Raw genomic sequence first — 14153 nt, forward strand, 5'->3', positions numbered from 1 at the left:
TGGATGAGAAGCGAAACTTCTTCTAGCAAAACAAGAAAGTCCGGTTGCCTTTGGAAAGAAAACACCTTTGAGATTGCTAGTTGTGTTTTGTTTTCGTTCCCTTATCTATTTTTTGGGATAAAAAAATAGGGTATAAATGAACAACTGGTTTTGCAGAGCAGGCAGGGGAAAAGCATCAACTTGACATGCCAAAGGCATGCCAAAACTTGTCATGGAATATTTCTGTTGACATTTTGGTGCCTTGTAGGTCTTCAAGGCACATTGGCATCAGTGAGGGCAGATGGGAGGATAGTAAAATGAGGATATTTCCCTGCCATCAAATAATTCCTGGAAGCCAATAGACTTCTCCCCATCTTTTAGCCTCTCTGCTTCTGTCTTGGTTTTGCAACCAGAACAGCAAAAACATCTTGGCATGAAGCACCTGTTTCTGTGGAAGGCCAAATATCTAATTTGGTTCTACAAGGTTTGGTGTCTTGTGCGTCTTATATATAGATTAAAGATAGGTTGGTGTCTGGTATCTTATATATATAGATAAAAAGAGAGTGACAGCACTCTTTCTGAATGTAGAGTAGTGAGAATATTAATGACCAATATTAAGAATTGACTCGTACAACTGACTCATACAAATTAATAAATAATCTTTACATTGCTTTTTTTAAAAAAAACATTCTCTAAAATGAATCTGCTTGGAGAATGTATGCCTTGATCATTAGATCGGATTAATTTGTTAGTTTAGGACCCCATGTGCATAGTGTTATAAATTGTGGCACTTGAACCAACAAGCATGTAGGGGAAGAAGCAACAACTGAGCGCGTCTTTCTTCCACTTTTTCTGTCTCAGATAAATCTTAATTCGGTGCGAGTCATTTTCTCTCTTCCGTTGCAAAGTGAGAACAGTTCTGTTTCTGTAAATTTTTGATTGGTGCACTTTCTCTGTCCGTTTGCTAAAAAAGATACTTTGCAATTTCCACATTCGATTGAGGACACAGTAGGAACTGATTTTCTCCCTTTCTGACCTGCTGCTGATTAACCAACACAGTGTTGTGGAGTGACAGCTTTTACATCTCTAGACATTTCTAGAAGGATCACACAGTGATATATAAGTGGAGCGTGCACAGGCAATTTTGCAGCCACTTTGCAAACATGGGAAATGCTAACTCCAAGGGCAGTGGCAGCGGCAAGTCAGTCATCCCAGCTCACTCAGAGCTGCTGTTCTGTGGCTCATTTTCCAACAAGTGGAATGAGACGCTCTTTCTGGAAAATGAGCGTCTGACCTCCAAGATCTTGTCGATTCTCCAAACTCGCTCAGAGAGCCGAGGGTTGCAAGAAAGCAACCTACAGTTTACTCCCCGATTCCTGAGTACCAACTCTGTCTTTCCTTCTATAGCTACCTCGCTCAAAGAGCACTCCTGCAGGGCCCTCTTGGGCCCGGATGGCAGAACCCCTGGCTTGCCCCAGAACCTCGGCATGACAATTGCGCAGAGGGGAAGTTTGCCGTCTCAGCTAAGCACCACCTCTGCTGGGGCTGTTGGTAAGCTCGGGTGAGTAGCACTTTGCTGGATACAAATGGCTGCTTTTGGAATTTTTATCTGGAATCTGGTCTTATCCTGCCTGGGAAGAAATAACTGCTCATCTTTAACGTCTTTCACAGTGCTCCACTTCTTATTTTTCTATTTTTCTTCTGGAAAAAAAAAAGAGCTCGGGTCTCACTGCTGGACTCTTTTCTATCAAAACACAAACTCAGGCTTGATGTGTTTGCCATGATTTTAATGGAAACTCTGGGTTTATGGGGTGGGGGGAGTATTAGCTTAACTGTAGTGCAATTTCATATTGTCATTTTGCAGCACATAACGCAAATCCATAAGCATGAGTGGGTATCCACAAGGGCAGATATACAGGGTTTTTTGTTTTTTTACATTTCTGCCAAGTGTAGATATGGATTTTGTCTGTTCAGTTTGCTGAAGGGAATATGCTATTTCAGATTGAGGATACAGAGTTTTGTTCTAACCAAGTCAGGAAATAACAATGGTTCCCAGTCTTTGGGGGATTCAGTGGAAGAATTTGGATTATTAAATAATCAGCTTTATAGGCATAGCCACTAGGTCAGAACAGCAACCTGTTGAGCTGGGAATCAAGAGGGAATTCTAAATTTATCGGCAAACAATATCCCTAAAATTAGTTCTTAGTATATACACATCTCATCTTTGTTTGATGAGTTTTGAATGGATTCATTTTCCCATAGACATTCTGCATGATGGTTTTATAAATCCTTGTATGCTGTGGGTTTTTAACACCATAAATGTGGAGAGCTTCAATTGCATAAAGTTTTCTGCATGAGAAAAGAAATTATTTTAGCCGTCAGCACTAGAAGATGATCCATGGCTTTGCTGCCCCTTTTCTACTTCTTCTGTAATTATCAGACATTTATTGGCAGCTTCCTAACTATAGCCCTTCCATGGATTTTTGACTTTTTGAGTTCATTCCTGTGAGTGCTGTCACTATTTTCTCATGCCGCTGCATTGGCAGTATCCCTATTCTTCCTCGACAATCTCAAGATGCCTTTCCAAACTAAGCACAAATGTACTTCAGGACTGCTGCTCTTCTTAAGTTGTTCACTGGAAGGTATTTGGCCCAGGCTGCATTCATTAGAATAAGAAACAGCCTAATAAGAAAATAGCTTGTGCAGTGACTCAGTCCTGGAGCAAGAGTTGATCTGGTTCAATGTTTTCCTTTGACTATTCAGACTCACTGGGGGAGAGATGGATGAAGGGGATTGTGGCTTCATGAAACTTAAACCAGCCTCTGAAGATGTTGTCTCACTGGCACCATCAACCACGGAATCGGTTTTTGTGGAAGGTAAGGAGCTTCTCATGTTAAATTGTATAAAATCAGACACATCACTAGAAGCTAAAATCACAAGACTACGTCTGATTTACTTTGGCCACGTCCTGCATGTAAAGTCATTCACATCAATAAAGAAGATGGTATTTACATCTTCTGTAAAGCTACTGAAGATCTGGCAGTCTTGCCCTTAATAACAAAGCCTTCGTATGGCCATACTTGAAATACCGCATCCAGTTTTGGGCACCACAATATAAAAAAAAAAATGTTGAGACTCTGAAAAGAGTGCAGAAAAGAGCAACAAAGATGATTAGGGAACTGAAGACTAAAACATATAAAGAACAGTTGCTGGAATTGGGTGTGTTTCTTTAATGAAAAGAAGGACTATGGTGACATGATAGCAGTGTTCCAGTATTTGAGGGGCTGTCACAAAGATGGGGGGGGAGGGAGGCAAAGTATTTACCAAAGGGCAAGTGAAGAACCAATGGATGGAAACTAATCAAGGAGAGAAGCAACCTAGAACTAAGAGAAATTTAACAGATTAACAGAGTTGGAAGGGACTTTGCAAGTCATCTAGTCCAACCCCCCGCCCAAGCAGGAGACCCTACATCTGCCTCTACCTAGGATTGAATTCACAACCTCCTGATTGTGAGGCAAGAGTTCCACCTCAAGGCCACTGCAGCTTTATGACAGTTAGAACAATTTCATGACAGTTAGAACAATTAACAGTGGAACAGCTTGCCTCCAGAAGTTGTGGGTGCTCCATCACTTCAGGCTTTCAAGAAGAGAGTGGACAGCCACCTATCTGAAATGGTATAGATTCTCCTGCTCCTGTAGGGGATTGGACTAAATGACCTCCAAGGTCCCTTCCAACTCCGTTATTGTATGGGTTTTTTGGAGAATGCAAGGATCTAGGAATGGTTAGTGGAACAAGAAGAAGGGGCAAGCAAAGAACATGCTGGCTTGAGAACATCAAATCTGATGAAAAGTTGAACATCCAACACATGGAAGAAGCTGTGCTTGACAGGGTAGCATGGAGAGCACTTGGCTATAAAGTCATCAAGAGCCCGACACATCTGAGAGATGAGCCAGACTCATCTCTCAGAGCAGTTTACTGCTGGAGTTAACAAAGAACAAAGGTTTGTACAACAGATTGGGCTGCTCTGGTTCTTCCAGAAGTCACCTGATCTCAGAATAAGCCCCTTTCAAAGTTAGAATAGCAATACCACTTATACTTACATACCGCTTCATAGTGCTTTACAGCCCTCTCTAAGTGGTTTGCAGAGTCAGCCTATTGCCCCCAACAATCTGGCTCCTCATTTTACCGACCTCAGAAGGATGGAAGGGTGAGTCAACCTTAACCGGTGAGACTCGAACTCCTGGAGTGAGCAGCGAGTTAGCCTGCAATACTGCCTTCTGACCACTGCGCCACCACAGCTCTTATTCAGAATACTTCTGGAATATTTGAAATGGCCTGTTTCTAGTTTAGAACCCTTCATTTTCCACACCTGTAGCAGGGAATTGAAACTGCAAGGAGATCTTGCAAGACAACTCAAGCTAGAATTTCAATCCAGTTTGCCAGGGTCTTGCCCTTGGGTCCACTGCCTATGCCATTCCTTCATTTTCTTCCTTGTCCAAGAGTTCTTAATGTGAAGAGCGTGGCTGATGAGCCATACCAGTAGTTAGATGTCTGTCTAACTCAGCATTTTTGTTTCATGCGGTGGCCACACAGATGCCTCAGCAAAACACCCCCAAAGCAACTTGAAGACAGCAGAGCAACCTTGGTTTTTTGCCTGCTGGAATCTTGCAGGTGGACCACTTTTGAAATCAGATGCGCCAAAGTTAACCATCCCAAATCCCTAGCCTTTGAGTTTGAGTTCTTTTTCCTCTTCCCTTTTATCCAGCTCCTGTGTGCACTTGTGGCTGCCCTCCCTCCAATGTGTGATGATAAATTCAAATGTGCATTTTGCACTGTGAATATTTTATAGTAGTTAGGGTACTACTACAGTTGTACATTTTTATAGCAACAAGCTGGATGTTTTCTCTGACCTCAAAAGGTTCCTTTTGGTCCTTTTGCTGCATCTTCTCTTATTTATTTGTTCAACTTGCATGCCGCCTTTCTCCGAAGACTCTTCACCTTTCACTATCTACATCTAATGATCATTTATCCATAATACATCCTGGGCGTTGCATTGCGCAGTATACCTTTTATAAACCTTTTTTGAGCATTTGACCTTTTACAAATTAAGAATCATTATGCAGTCCCTTAGATTTCCACTCTGTTGATAATAGCACTGATCTCTTTTTGGTTTTTTTTCCCGATAATGGCATTTTAAATGCTTCTCTGAATACATAGACCTACGTTCTCATCTGAGCTGTGACTCTTCCCCTTCCAGATGTTCAGTTTGCCTCCTTGAGGAATGAACTGGAGACAGACGCTCGGGAGTTTGCTGCTCAGTCTTGGAGTCTGGCAGTAGAGCAGCCATATGTGAAGCTGCAGGAGCGGGATGTTATTAAAAGGCAGGATGTCATATACGGTAAGCTTTTCTGCCTCTTCCCCACCAGACTTAATGGACAGTATTTGCTCTGCTGCTGCTGCTTTCGTTCACATGTATGCAAAATTTTGACCTGAAGGTAGTGCTTGTCTTGAAATTGGACATAGACTATTGATTGTGGTCCGGTGTGCTCTCCTTTTTTTTTTTTTTTTGAAAGTTGGCCAGATGGTAAAGAAGTCTGTGTTGAGTGGTTGGCTTTCTAGGTGGGTCTGTCTCTGGCCAATCAGAGAGGCTTGATGTCCATGTCTTCTCCCTTTAGAGTTGATGAGGACAGAGATGCACCATGTCCGGACTCTGAAGATCATGTTGAAGGTCTACTCCCAAGCCATGCGAGAGGAGCTGCAGTTCAGCAATTCTGATATCCACCGCCTTTTCCCGTGCGTGGACGATTTACTGGAGCTCCACAGAGCCTTCCTTTTCCAGCTGAAGGAACGTCGGAAGGAGTCTTTGGAAGAAGGTAGCGAATGCAACTATATCATCCAGAACATTGGGGACATCCTGGTGCAACAGGTGAGCGCTTAGGTGTAGATTTTGCTTATGGAATTGGGATTGGATAGGCATGGGGGCATCCTATGATATAAAACACTTATTTAGTTCAGAGGGGGAATTTTGCCTTTTTCAGCAGGCCTGGAAAATAGGCCAGTGGGCTCTCATGATATTTCTGAGGAAAAAAAGCTACATCTCCTAGGTGCATATTAGAGCCAGTAGCTTTGCATGTGAACTGCAGGTAAATGTATTCCAAGTGGCAAGTCTAGGAAAAAGGCTATTTTCTATCTTTGATTCTTGTCAGCGGAGATAATACTGAGTTACTCTGTGTTTCTTAAAATATAATCTCTCCATAGTGAGGAATGGCTGTTTTATTACTCTGTTCGCCTGCATTTTCTCTCTCAGGACTGTGTCGTGCACTACTTTAGAACTTACTCAAGTCTCAATATCCTATTCTCACTTCTTTTTTCCTTTTTAGTTGAGATATTCCTGCCAAAGCATATTATATTATATATTATTATATACATAACAATGCTGAACTATGACGTCTGTTCTCCCGATACCCCAGAGTGTGCTGGGTGCAGCTTGCTTTCCTCCCAAACATCAGTTGTTCCTGACTGTGTTTTCCTCATTTAGTTTTCAGGAAAAACAGGCAATATGTTGAAGGAGAAATATGGCATTTACTGTAGCAGCCACAGTGATGCTGTGAGCTACTATAAGGAGCTGATGCAGCAAAGCAAGAAGTTCCAAAACTTGATTAAGGTAAAAGACGAGAGATGATCACAGATGGGAACTGATTTCATTCTGTCATTCTTTTGGTTCTGCTGAAATCTGACATAGCAGTAGCACACTTAGCTCTGTTCTTAGTCATTTGAGTAGTTTTCAAAAAAATGTTACGCACAATGCAGAGATGGAGCAAAAAAGACCTTCAGACAGTTCATTGTTCCTTCCTATGTAAGACCCGATACTCTATGCCAGTGAAGGTTTTTGAGGCAAAATGTCCAAATGGAAACTTTTTTTCAAAAGCCAGTCTAGAATAAGATCATGATAAAACCCCTTCTTTATAGGTTGTCCTTGACATTCGTTTAGCAACCATTCAAAGTTACAGCGGTGCTGAAAAAAGTGACCTATGAACGGTCCCTGCATTTATGATCGTTGCAGCATCCCCACGGTCACATGACCAAAATCCCGCTGCTTGGCAACTGGCATGTAGTTACGATGGTTTCAGGTGCTGGGATCACATGAATCACGATTTGGAACCTTCCCAGCCTGCTTTCAACAAGCAAAATCAATGGGGAAACCAGATTCGCTTAATGACTATGTGATTTACTTAACCTCCGCGGTGATTTGCTTAACAGCTGTGGCCAAAAAAAGGTTGTAAAATTAGGGCAACTCACTTAAAAATATCATTGCTTAGCAATGGAAACTCTGGTCCCAACTGTGATTGCATATTAAGGATTACCTGTATTATAACCAAGAAAAGTACCGTATTTTTCGGAGTATAAGACACACTTTTCCTCCCCTAAGATTTGGGTGCATCTAATACACCAAATGTAGCCCCGCCCATCGGCCTCCCTCCTAAAGGTCCGTTTGAGAGGCTGCCTTTGCAAAGAGAAACTCCTTTGCAAATGGAGCTTTTGGAGCTTTTGGAGGCTGCGTTTACAGCCTCTCAAACAGAGAGCCTCTCAAGCAGCCTCCAAAAGCTCCGTTTGCAAAGGAGCTTCTCTTTGCAAAGGCAGCCTCTCAAACGGAGTTTTCGGAGGGTGAAAAAGCAAGGCACAGAGGTCAAAATGGCCTTGTCGGACCGGTTCCGCGCTTCCCCTGCTGTACTCACTGGAGCGCCCTGCAACGATCAGCTGCATTTTTGAAGCTGCGTATCTGCCCCAGTGAGGCATGTGAGTGCTTAAAACTAGCGAACTTGTTGCTAAAGTTCACCTCTGGGAACAGCTGATTGGGGGTATTCTGGAGGTAATCCACCAGCCAATCAGCTACTCGTGCTAAATCAGGTTAATGTACTGAAGCTGACCAGGCTGTTTGCTGTTTGCTGCAAGGAACAATTAGCCAGATGAATACCGATGGATGCTGGTAGGCAGAGGCAGATTTTTTTTTTCTTATCCCCCCCCCCCATCCCCCTCCAAATTATACTCTGAAAAATACGGTATGTGTGTGTAACATTAGGGATCAACCTTGACTAAAGATATTATACTCTTAACAATACATGTTTCAACAAAAATGTAGTTCAGGAAAGAGTTGACTCCTGTGCTTATTTCCTCAGTGATTTATTAAGCTTATTGCCATATACACTAGTCAGGGTGCTAGATTAGAAAGATTTTTGAAATGTGATGCAGCAAGACTTTCTCTGGGAACCAAAAAGACAGAATGTGGAACAAAGAGAAAGAATGATAATGTATCTTTGTAATTATTTGCACAGAAAACTCATTTACTGATGAGATAGAATGATTTTTCCAGGTTGTGGTAACTGAAAAAAAAATGGTTACAGAAAGGGGGCAAATTTAAGACAAATTAAAACTTGAATGCATGTTTTCACATACCAAAAAAAGAATAAGGAGAGGACAGGTTATTTTCCTTCATTTCTTCTATCTATTTTGACGAAAGAAATGAAAGGTGTGGTATCAAATTCAACTGTTAGTAAGTATGTTTGGTGCTTGTGATATATTTCAGAAAATCAGCAATTCTTCCATTGTGAGACGACTTGGTGTCCAAGAGTGTAATCTTTTAGTCACTCAGCGCATCATGAAGTATCCTGTCCTGGTGGAGCGCATCATTCAGAACACAGAAGGTGAAAAACCTGACTTATTAGAGGCGCTTATTTAGCCACTTTTGACTCCTTTATCACAGGGGTGTCAAACTCTATTTCATTGAGGGCTGTATCAGGGTTATGTTTGACCTCAGTGCTGTGGGGGTGGGGTGGGCGTAGCCAGCTCGACGTCACTCCTGTCAGGGCGCCTGTGGCGGCCTGAGCGCTCTGCCAGCGAAAATGGGCTCCCGAGTTCCGTTTTTGGCTGCCACGGCCTCCTGCAACAGTCTGCCAGTGAAAACAGAGCTCGGGAGGGCAGCCCCCCCCCGAGCTACGTTTTCACTGGCAGACGATTTGAGAGCCTGTTTTCGCTGGCAGAAGCACCGTGGGCCGGTCCTTCACTGTTTCCAGTTTGGCCCCGCAGGCCAGATCTAAATACCCCACAGGCCGGATCCAGTCCCCGGGCCTTGAGTTTGACACCCCTGCTTTATCAGAAGGGCTCACTAGGGAGCACAATTCACACCAAGCAACATAGGGAACAGGGCGAAACTGTTGTATAGATGCAGAATTTGACTTCTCAATATTTTTTTTTTTAATTCCTTGAGCCTGGATAATATTCCTTCCCAAATGCTTTCAGACAGATCCTTCCCATTTTTCAGGTTGCATATCCATTTATTAGGTGAAACATTTCTTCCTGTTCTGGTGGCATCAAACAACATCTTCTGGGTAGCTAATGTATAAAAAAACCCAAACCCTTAAGCAGGGCCGAACCTAATAATAAATAAATTGATTAACATGTATATAGGCTGATTCTCAACAACTCTAATTGAATCAGAAAAAAATGATGAGAAAGAGCTTTAGTATTGCTGCTAAGAAAACTACATGGTTCTGCCAATATTTGCTGGACCTCTCCAGAGCTACTTACAACCTGGTTTCAAAGTACTGATGGCTACCCTCCCCCCCCCCACATATCACAGGATCGCATTTTCGATGGTTGGCAACCAGCCTGCATTTATGACCATTTATAACATCCTCTGGTCATGTGACTATGATTTATGACCACCCCCACCCCCACCCCCGGAAACTGGTGTTTATTTCTGGTTTCCAGCCAAAAATTCCCACTGGGTACAATGGATTAGTTTAAGAACTGTGATATTCACTTAGTGACCACCACAAAAAGGTAATAAAATCTGATGGTCACCCAATTAACAGCTGCCATGACTTTCGACACTAATTCCAGGCTCAGTTGCAGTTGTGAGAACTACTTGTATATTGTTTATTAATACTGTTTGTATGTATGTATATATGCAAAATATGTTCAAAACATACCTATAATCTAAAACCTGTGCTGTTAGTCACTTAAAAGGATCAGTGAAAGGTCATAATTAAGAGATTTAGAATGACTTAGTTTGATGGTATTTTATCTCTGGTCTCTAAATGTTTTCTCCTGCAATCAATTTGGCAATTTTTAGAATGCTACCAAACGCTGGTGCCATTTTTTTATTATATGGACTAATCCAGATGGCGGAGAGTTAATATGCACTGTAGCTTTGCTAAACATGCTCTTTCCCTTCATCTTTCCAGTCACCACAAAGGAGCACGAAGATCTGACCAAGGCATTGTCGCTTATCAAGGAGACCATCACAGCTGTTGACACCAAGGTGAATGAGTCTGAGAAAGAGCAGCGCCTCCGGGAAATTGTAACCAAGATGGAACTCAAGTCTTCTGGAAAGTTTAAGAATGGCCTTATTTTCCGGAAGGAGGATATGCTTCAGCGGCGCCTCCTGCTGGCTGGGATGCTGTATTGGAAAGCTGCTTCTGGGCGTCTAAAAGGTGAATTCTGTGGGTTGTCTGTTCTCCTTTTCAGGTGTTTACTGCATTGCTCAGTAATCAGACACACGGGAGTGTCTATTCTGTATATTCAGGGGTGAAATCCAGCAGGTTCTGACAGGTTGTAGAGAACCGGTAGCAGAAAGTTTGAGCAATTCGGAGAACTGACAAATACCACCTCTGGCTGGCTCCAGAGTGGGGTAGGAATGGAGATTTTGCAATATCCTTCCTCCAGGAGTGGGGAGGGAATGGGGATTTTGCAGTATCCTTCCCCTGCCACACCCACCAAGCCACGCCCACAGAACCAGTAGTAAAAAAAAAATTGGATTTCACCACTGTGTATATTGGACGAAAGAGACTTGCCTCTCATGCTTGGCTTGCCCAATTAAAAATTGGCAAAATAGCATTTAGTAATCGGCTTCTGCCCCCCCCCCCCCCCGCCCCCCAAGATCCTGCCCAGTTGAGAAGGAGACAATGACCGAAATGATGAGTTATTTATTGCGTCAGTGTCTCTCTCAGACATCCAAGGGGAAGACAAAACATTCGTGTCAATAATTGACTTCCAACCGTTTCACACTTTGAAGCTGTGTCATGTTAACCCCATGATATAGGTACACTTTCTTTTCTTCAGAGTATTAAGTTTGGCCTGCTGATCTTAAGCAAGGAACTTCTTGCTCATGTTCTTCTCAACTGCCTTCTGCTTCTGTGAGTCATCCTGTGAAGCTCAATAGCTTTTTAAAGTTCTCATTGAGCTCCTTCTCCTTCCCTCCTCCAGAAATGTTTTTCTCTTTCTTTCTTTTCTCTTTTTCCTTTTTTTCTGCAAATCTTTGAGTCCATCTCCGCCTGACTGGTTAATCCTGTATCTCAGTAATGTTGTTTTGGCATCATAATAATAGACAACTCTGAAAATGGGTTTTCTGTTGATATAAGAGAATCAGTTTCCTTGTTAACTCCCCCTCCCTTTTTATATATATTTAGGGATGTATTCAAATTATCTTAGGTGTAGTTTTTAATGGAAGGTTTGAGTGGCAAATAGTGAAATAAATATTTGCTCAGAAAAGCTGATGCAAAGTCAGATGGACAGATATTCTTATATAGGAAAACTAGTGCTAAGGCTGTAGATGATGGGAGTCCCCTGAAAATGGAAATTTGGGTTGGTATTTTGGGATGGCCAAACATTGGAGCATCCGTATTCAGTCAGTGAAATGATCAGAATATAAAACTGTACCTTAGAAAGCTACTTATATGCACTAGCACTGGACTTAAATGACACACTTCTGACTAATCCCCCCAAAGGAAAAATTCAACAGCAAATGACCTTGAATTAGTGCTTAGCTAGCTGCTAGAATATTTAAAAAATTACTTGTTCTGCTTGAAAGGATTATTTTGTTTTCAACTTCCCCTTTTCCAATAATTTTGGCAGATATTTTGGCTGTTCTGCTGACAGATGTGCTTTTGCTACTGCAAGAGAAAGACCAGAAATACATGTTTGCATCTTTGGTACGTATTTCTCTCTGCTAAGGATAGGCAGGGTAGTGTGGAAAACCTGGAACTCTCTGTGGTTTCTGTAATAACAAATAAATCTGAACTACAGTGAAAAACTCTGGTTTGATTGCCCAGAAAATTCTAGGAACCCAGCATGTCTTAGCCTCAGTCCCCTAACTACTGGCTTCAGCTTTTGTAAATTCCTGTAGGTTATTTTAGGTATGTCCATTACTACAAAAAACCTCAACTGTTTGAGAGCTGGTCAGCCAAATGGCATGTTCTTTATTATTATACAATCGAAATGAATATTTTAATATGTTTTTAAATAGGACAGTTGAAGTTGCTTACCAATGCTGAGTTCTTACTGGAAAATTTATATTGCCTCTGTTTCCATTGTATTGCAGTCCTATTTATTTAGTATAGCTTCATTTGTTTACTAGTATACCTATTTAGTATGTTTTCATTTATCTTCTAGTTATTAATTACAATTATAATTAATTGACAAATGTGCAATAACTTCCCTTTCATCTGTTAAATCAAAATACTGATTTTAATGCATTTATATGTTTTGCATTTCCTTAAAAGAACCAAATTAGCAAGTTGGATTCTTCAGTGTATGTCTGTGTGTGTGCGTGTGCGTGCGCATCTTTCAAACTGATTATGCTAAACAAAGACTTCCTATGTGGAGGAGTTATCAAGAATAACAAAATAACAGAGTTGGGAGGGATCTTAGAAGTCTTCTAGTTCAATTCCTTGCTCAAGCAAGAGACCTTTTACAATTTCAGACAAATGGTTGACCAATCTTAAAAAGCTTCAGTGATGGAGCACCCACAACTTTTGAAGGCAAGCCATTCCATTGAAGAGGCACCCAACTCCGTCTTCTATGCAATAGTCCTTCAGGATTTCAACAGTAAACACAACCAACTATTTGACCTGACTTAGCCTCCCTTGCCTAGTATAACCCAGCCAGCAGCAATTCTCTGGGGCTTCAGACAAGAAAGGATCTTTCCCAGCTAGGCAGAGATAATCAGATTCAAGCAGGGATCTTTGGGATACTTTTCCTACTTCCTTCCACTCTTTCCAGGTTAATCTGATTTGCAAGTATAAAGTGCTGTATAAAGAAGAAATACTATAGATGTTGTCTATGGAGATTCTCAGTCATCCAGGTCATGGTTGTCCCAAAAGTGCCAAAAGATTTTTCTTTGAAGATGTTTTGCTTCTCATCCAAGAAGCTTCTTCAGCTCTGACCGAATAAGAATCCTTCCATTCCCCACCATCCAGTCAGAGCTGAAGAAGCTTCTTGGATAAGAAGTGAAACTTCTTCAAAGAAAAACCAGAAAATCCAGATGCCTCTTGAAAAAAGCATCTTTGGGACAACCATGACCTGAATCTCCATATAGCTGTTGCTTTTTAGGATTGCCGTAGATGGCATGATGATGATGATGATGATGTATCTTGCATCACAGGACTCAAAGCCACCAGTGATTTCCTTGCAAAAACTGATAGTCCGAGAAGTAGCCAACGAGGAACGAGCCATGTTCTTAATCATTGCTTCCAAGAAAGGACCAGAGATGTATGAGATTCACACCAACTCCAAGGAGGAAAGGAATATCTGGATGACACAAATTCGCAGGGCAGTGGAAAAGTGAGCATATAAAATATGTTGTTTTGTTTCTCTCCTGTATTGAGTTGGTATCAGACTAAGTGGCTCTTTCCATACCGGTTATTTTGTCATCATAAGGAAAAACAAATAGTCCTTGGTTAATGACAGCAATTGGGATCAGAAGTTTTGTTTATAACCAATGGGGTCGTAAGGCACAACATCTGATGATTGCACTGCTCCACAACAACAATCCCGATGATAGCCATTGCCATCATTAAGCAAGGATCTCTGGTTGTTAATTAAGTCCCAGGTGGCTTGCAAACAAGCTCTGGAACAGACATGAAAACAATACCAGTAGCACTTAGACTTACTGGTATATACCGCTTTACAGCCCTCTCTAAGCAGTTTTACAGAGTCAGCCTATTGCCCCCAACAGTCTGGGTCCTCATTTTACCCACCTTGGAAGGATGGAAGGCTGAGTCGACCATGAGCTGGTGATGATCGAACTGCTGGCTGCCAGCAGTCAGCAAGAAGAAGCCTGCAGTACTGCATTCTAACCACCATGCCACCACGGCTTGAAAAGTGCATGGCATGAA

General features: G+C 41.9%; 1 protein-coding gene across 2 annotated transcripts in view; it reads left to right on the plus strand.

Annotated features, from left to right (window-relative positions):
• The window catches only part of ARHGEF18 (Rho/Rac guanine nucleotide exchange factor 18), a 74362-nt gene that overhangs the window by 46835 nt on the left and 13374 nt on the right, over positions 1-14153 (plus strand). For both annotated transcript variants that reach the window (XM_087894582.1, XM_034437577.3), the window contains exons 13-21: positions 1387-1540; positions 2743-2855; positions 5237-5377; positions 5655-5905; positions 6518-6643; positions 8564-8681; positions 10224-10472; positions 11893-11969; positions 13421-13599. In XM_087894582.1, coding sequence (XP_087750708.1) covers positions 1387-1540; positions 2743-2855; positions 5237-5377; positions 5655-5905; positions 6518-6643; positions 8564-8681; positions 10224-10472; positions 11893-11969; positions 13421-13599 — 1408 coding nt within the window. The remainder of the gene's footprint in view (positions 1-1386; positions 1541-2742; positions 2856-5236; positions 5378-5654; positions 5906-6517; positions 6644-8563; positions 8682-10223; positions 10473-11892; positions 11970-13420; positions 13600-14153) is intronic.

This window comes from Pantherophis guttatus, chromosome 1, assembly GCF_059756535.1.
Source record: "Pantherophis guttatus breed Tessera chromosome 1, ASM5975653v1, whole genome shotgun sequence".
Taxonomy (NCBI): Eukaryota; Metazoa; Chordata; class Lepidosauria; order Squamata; family Colubridae; genus Pantherophis; species Pantherophis guttatus.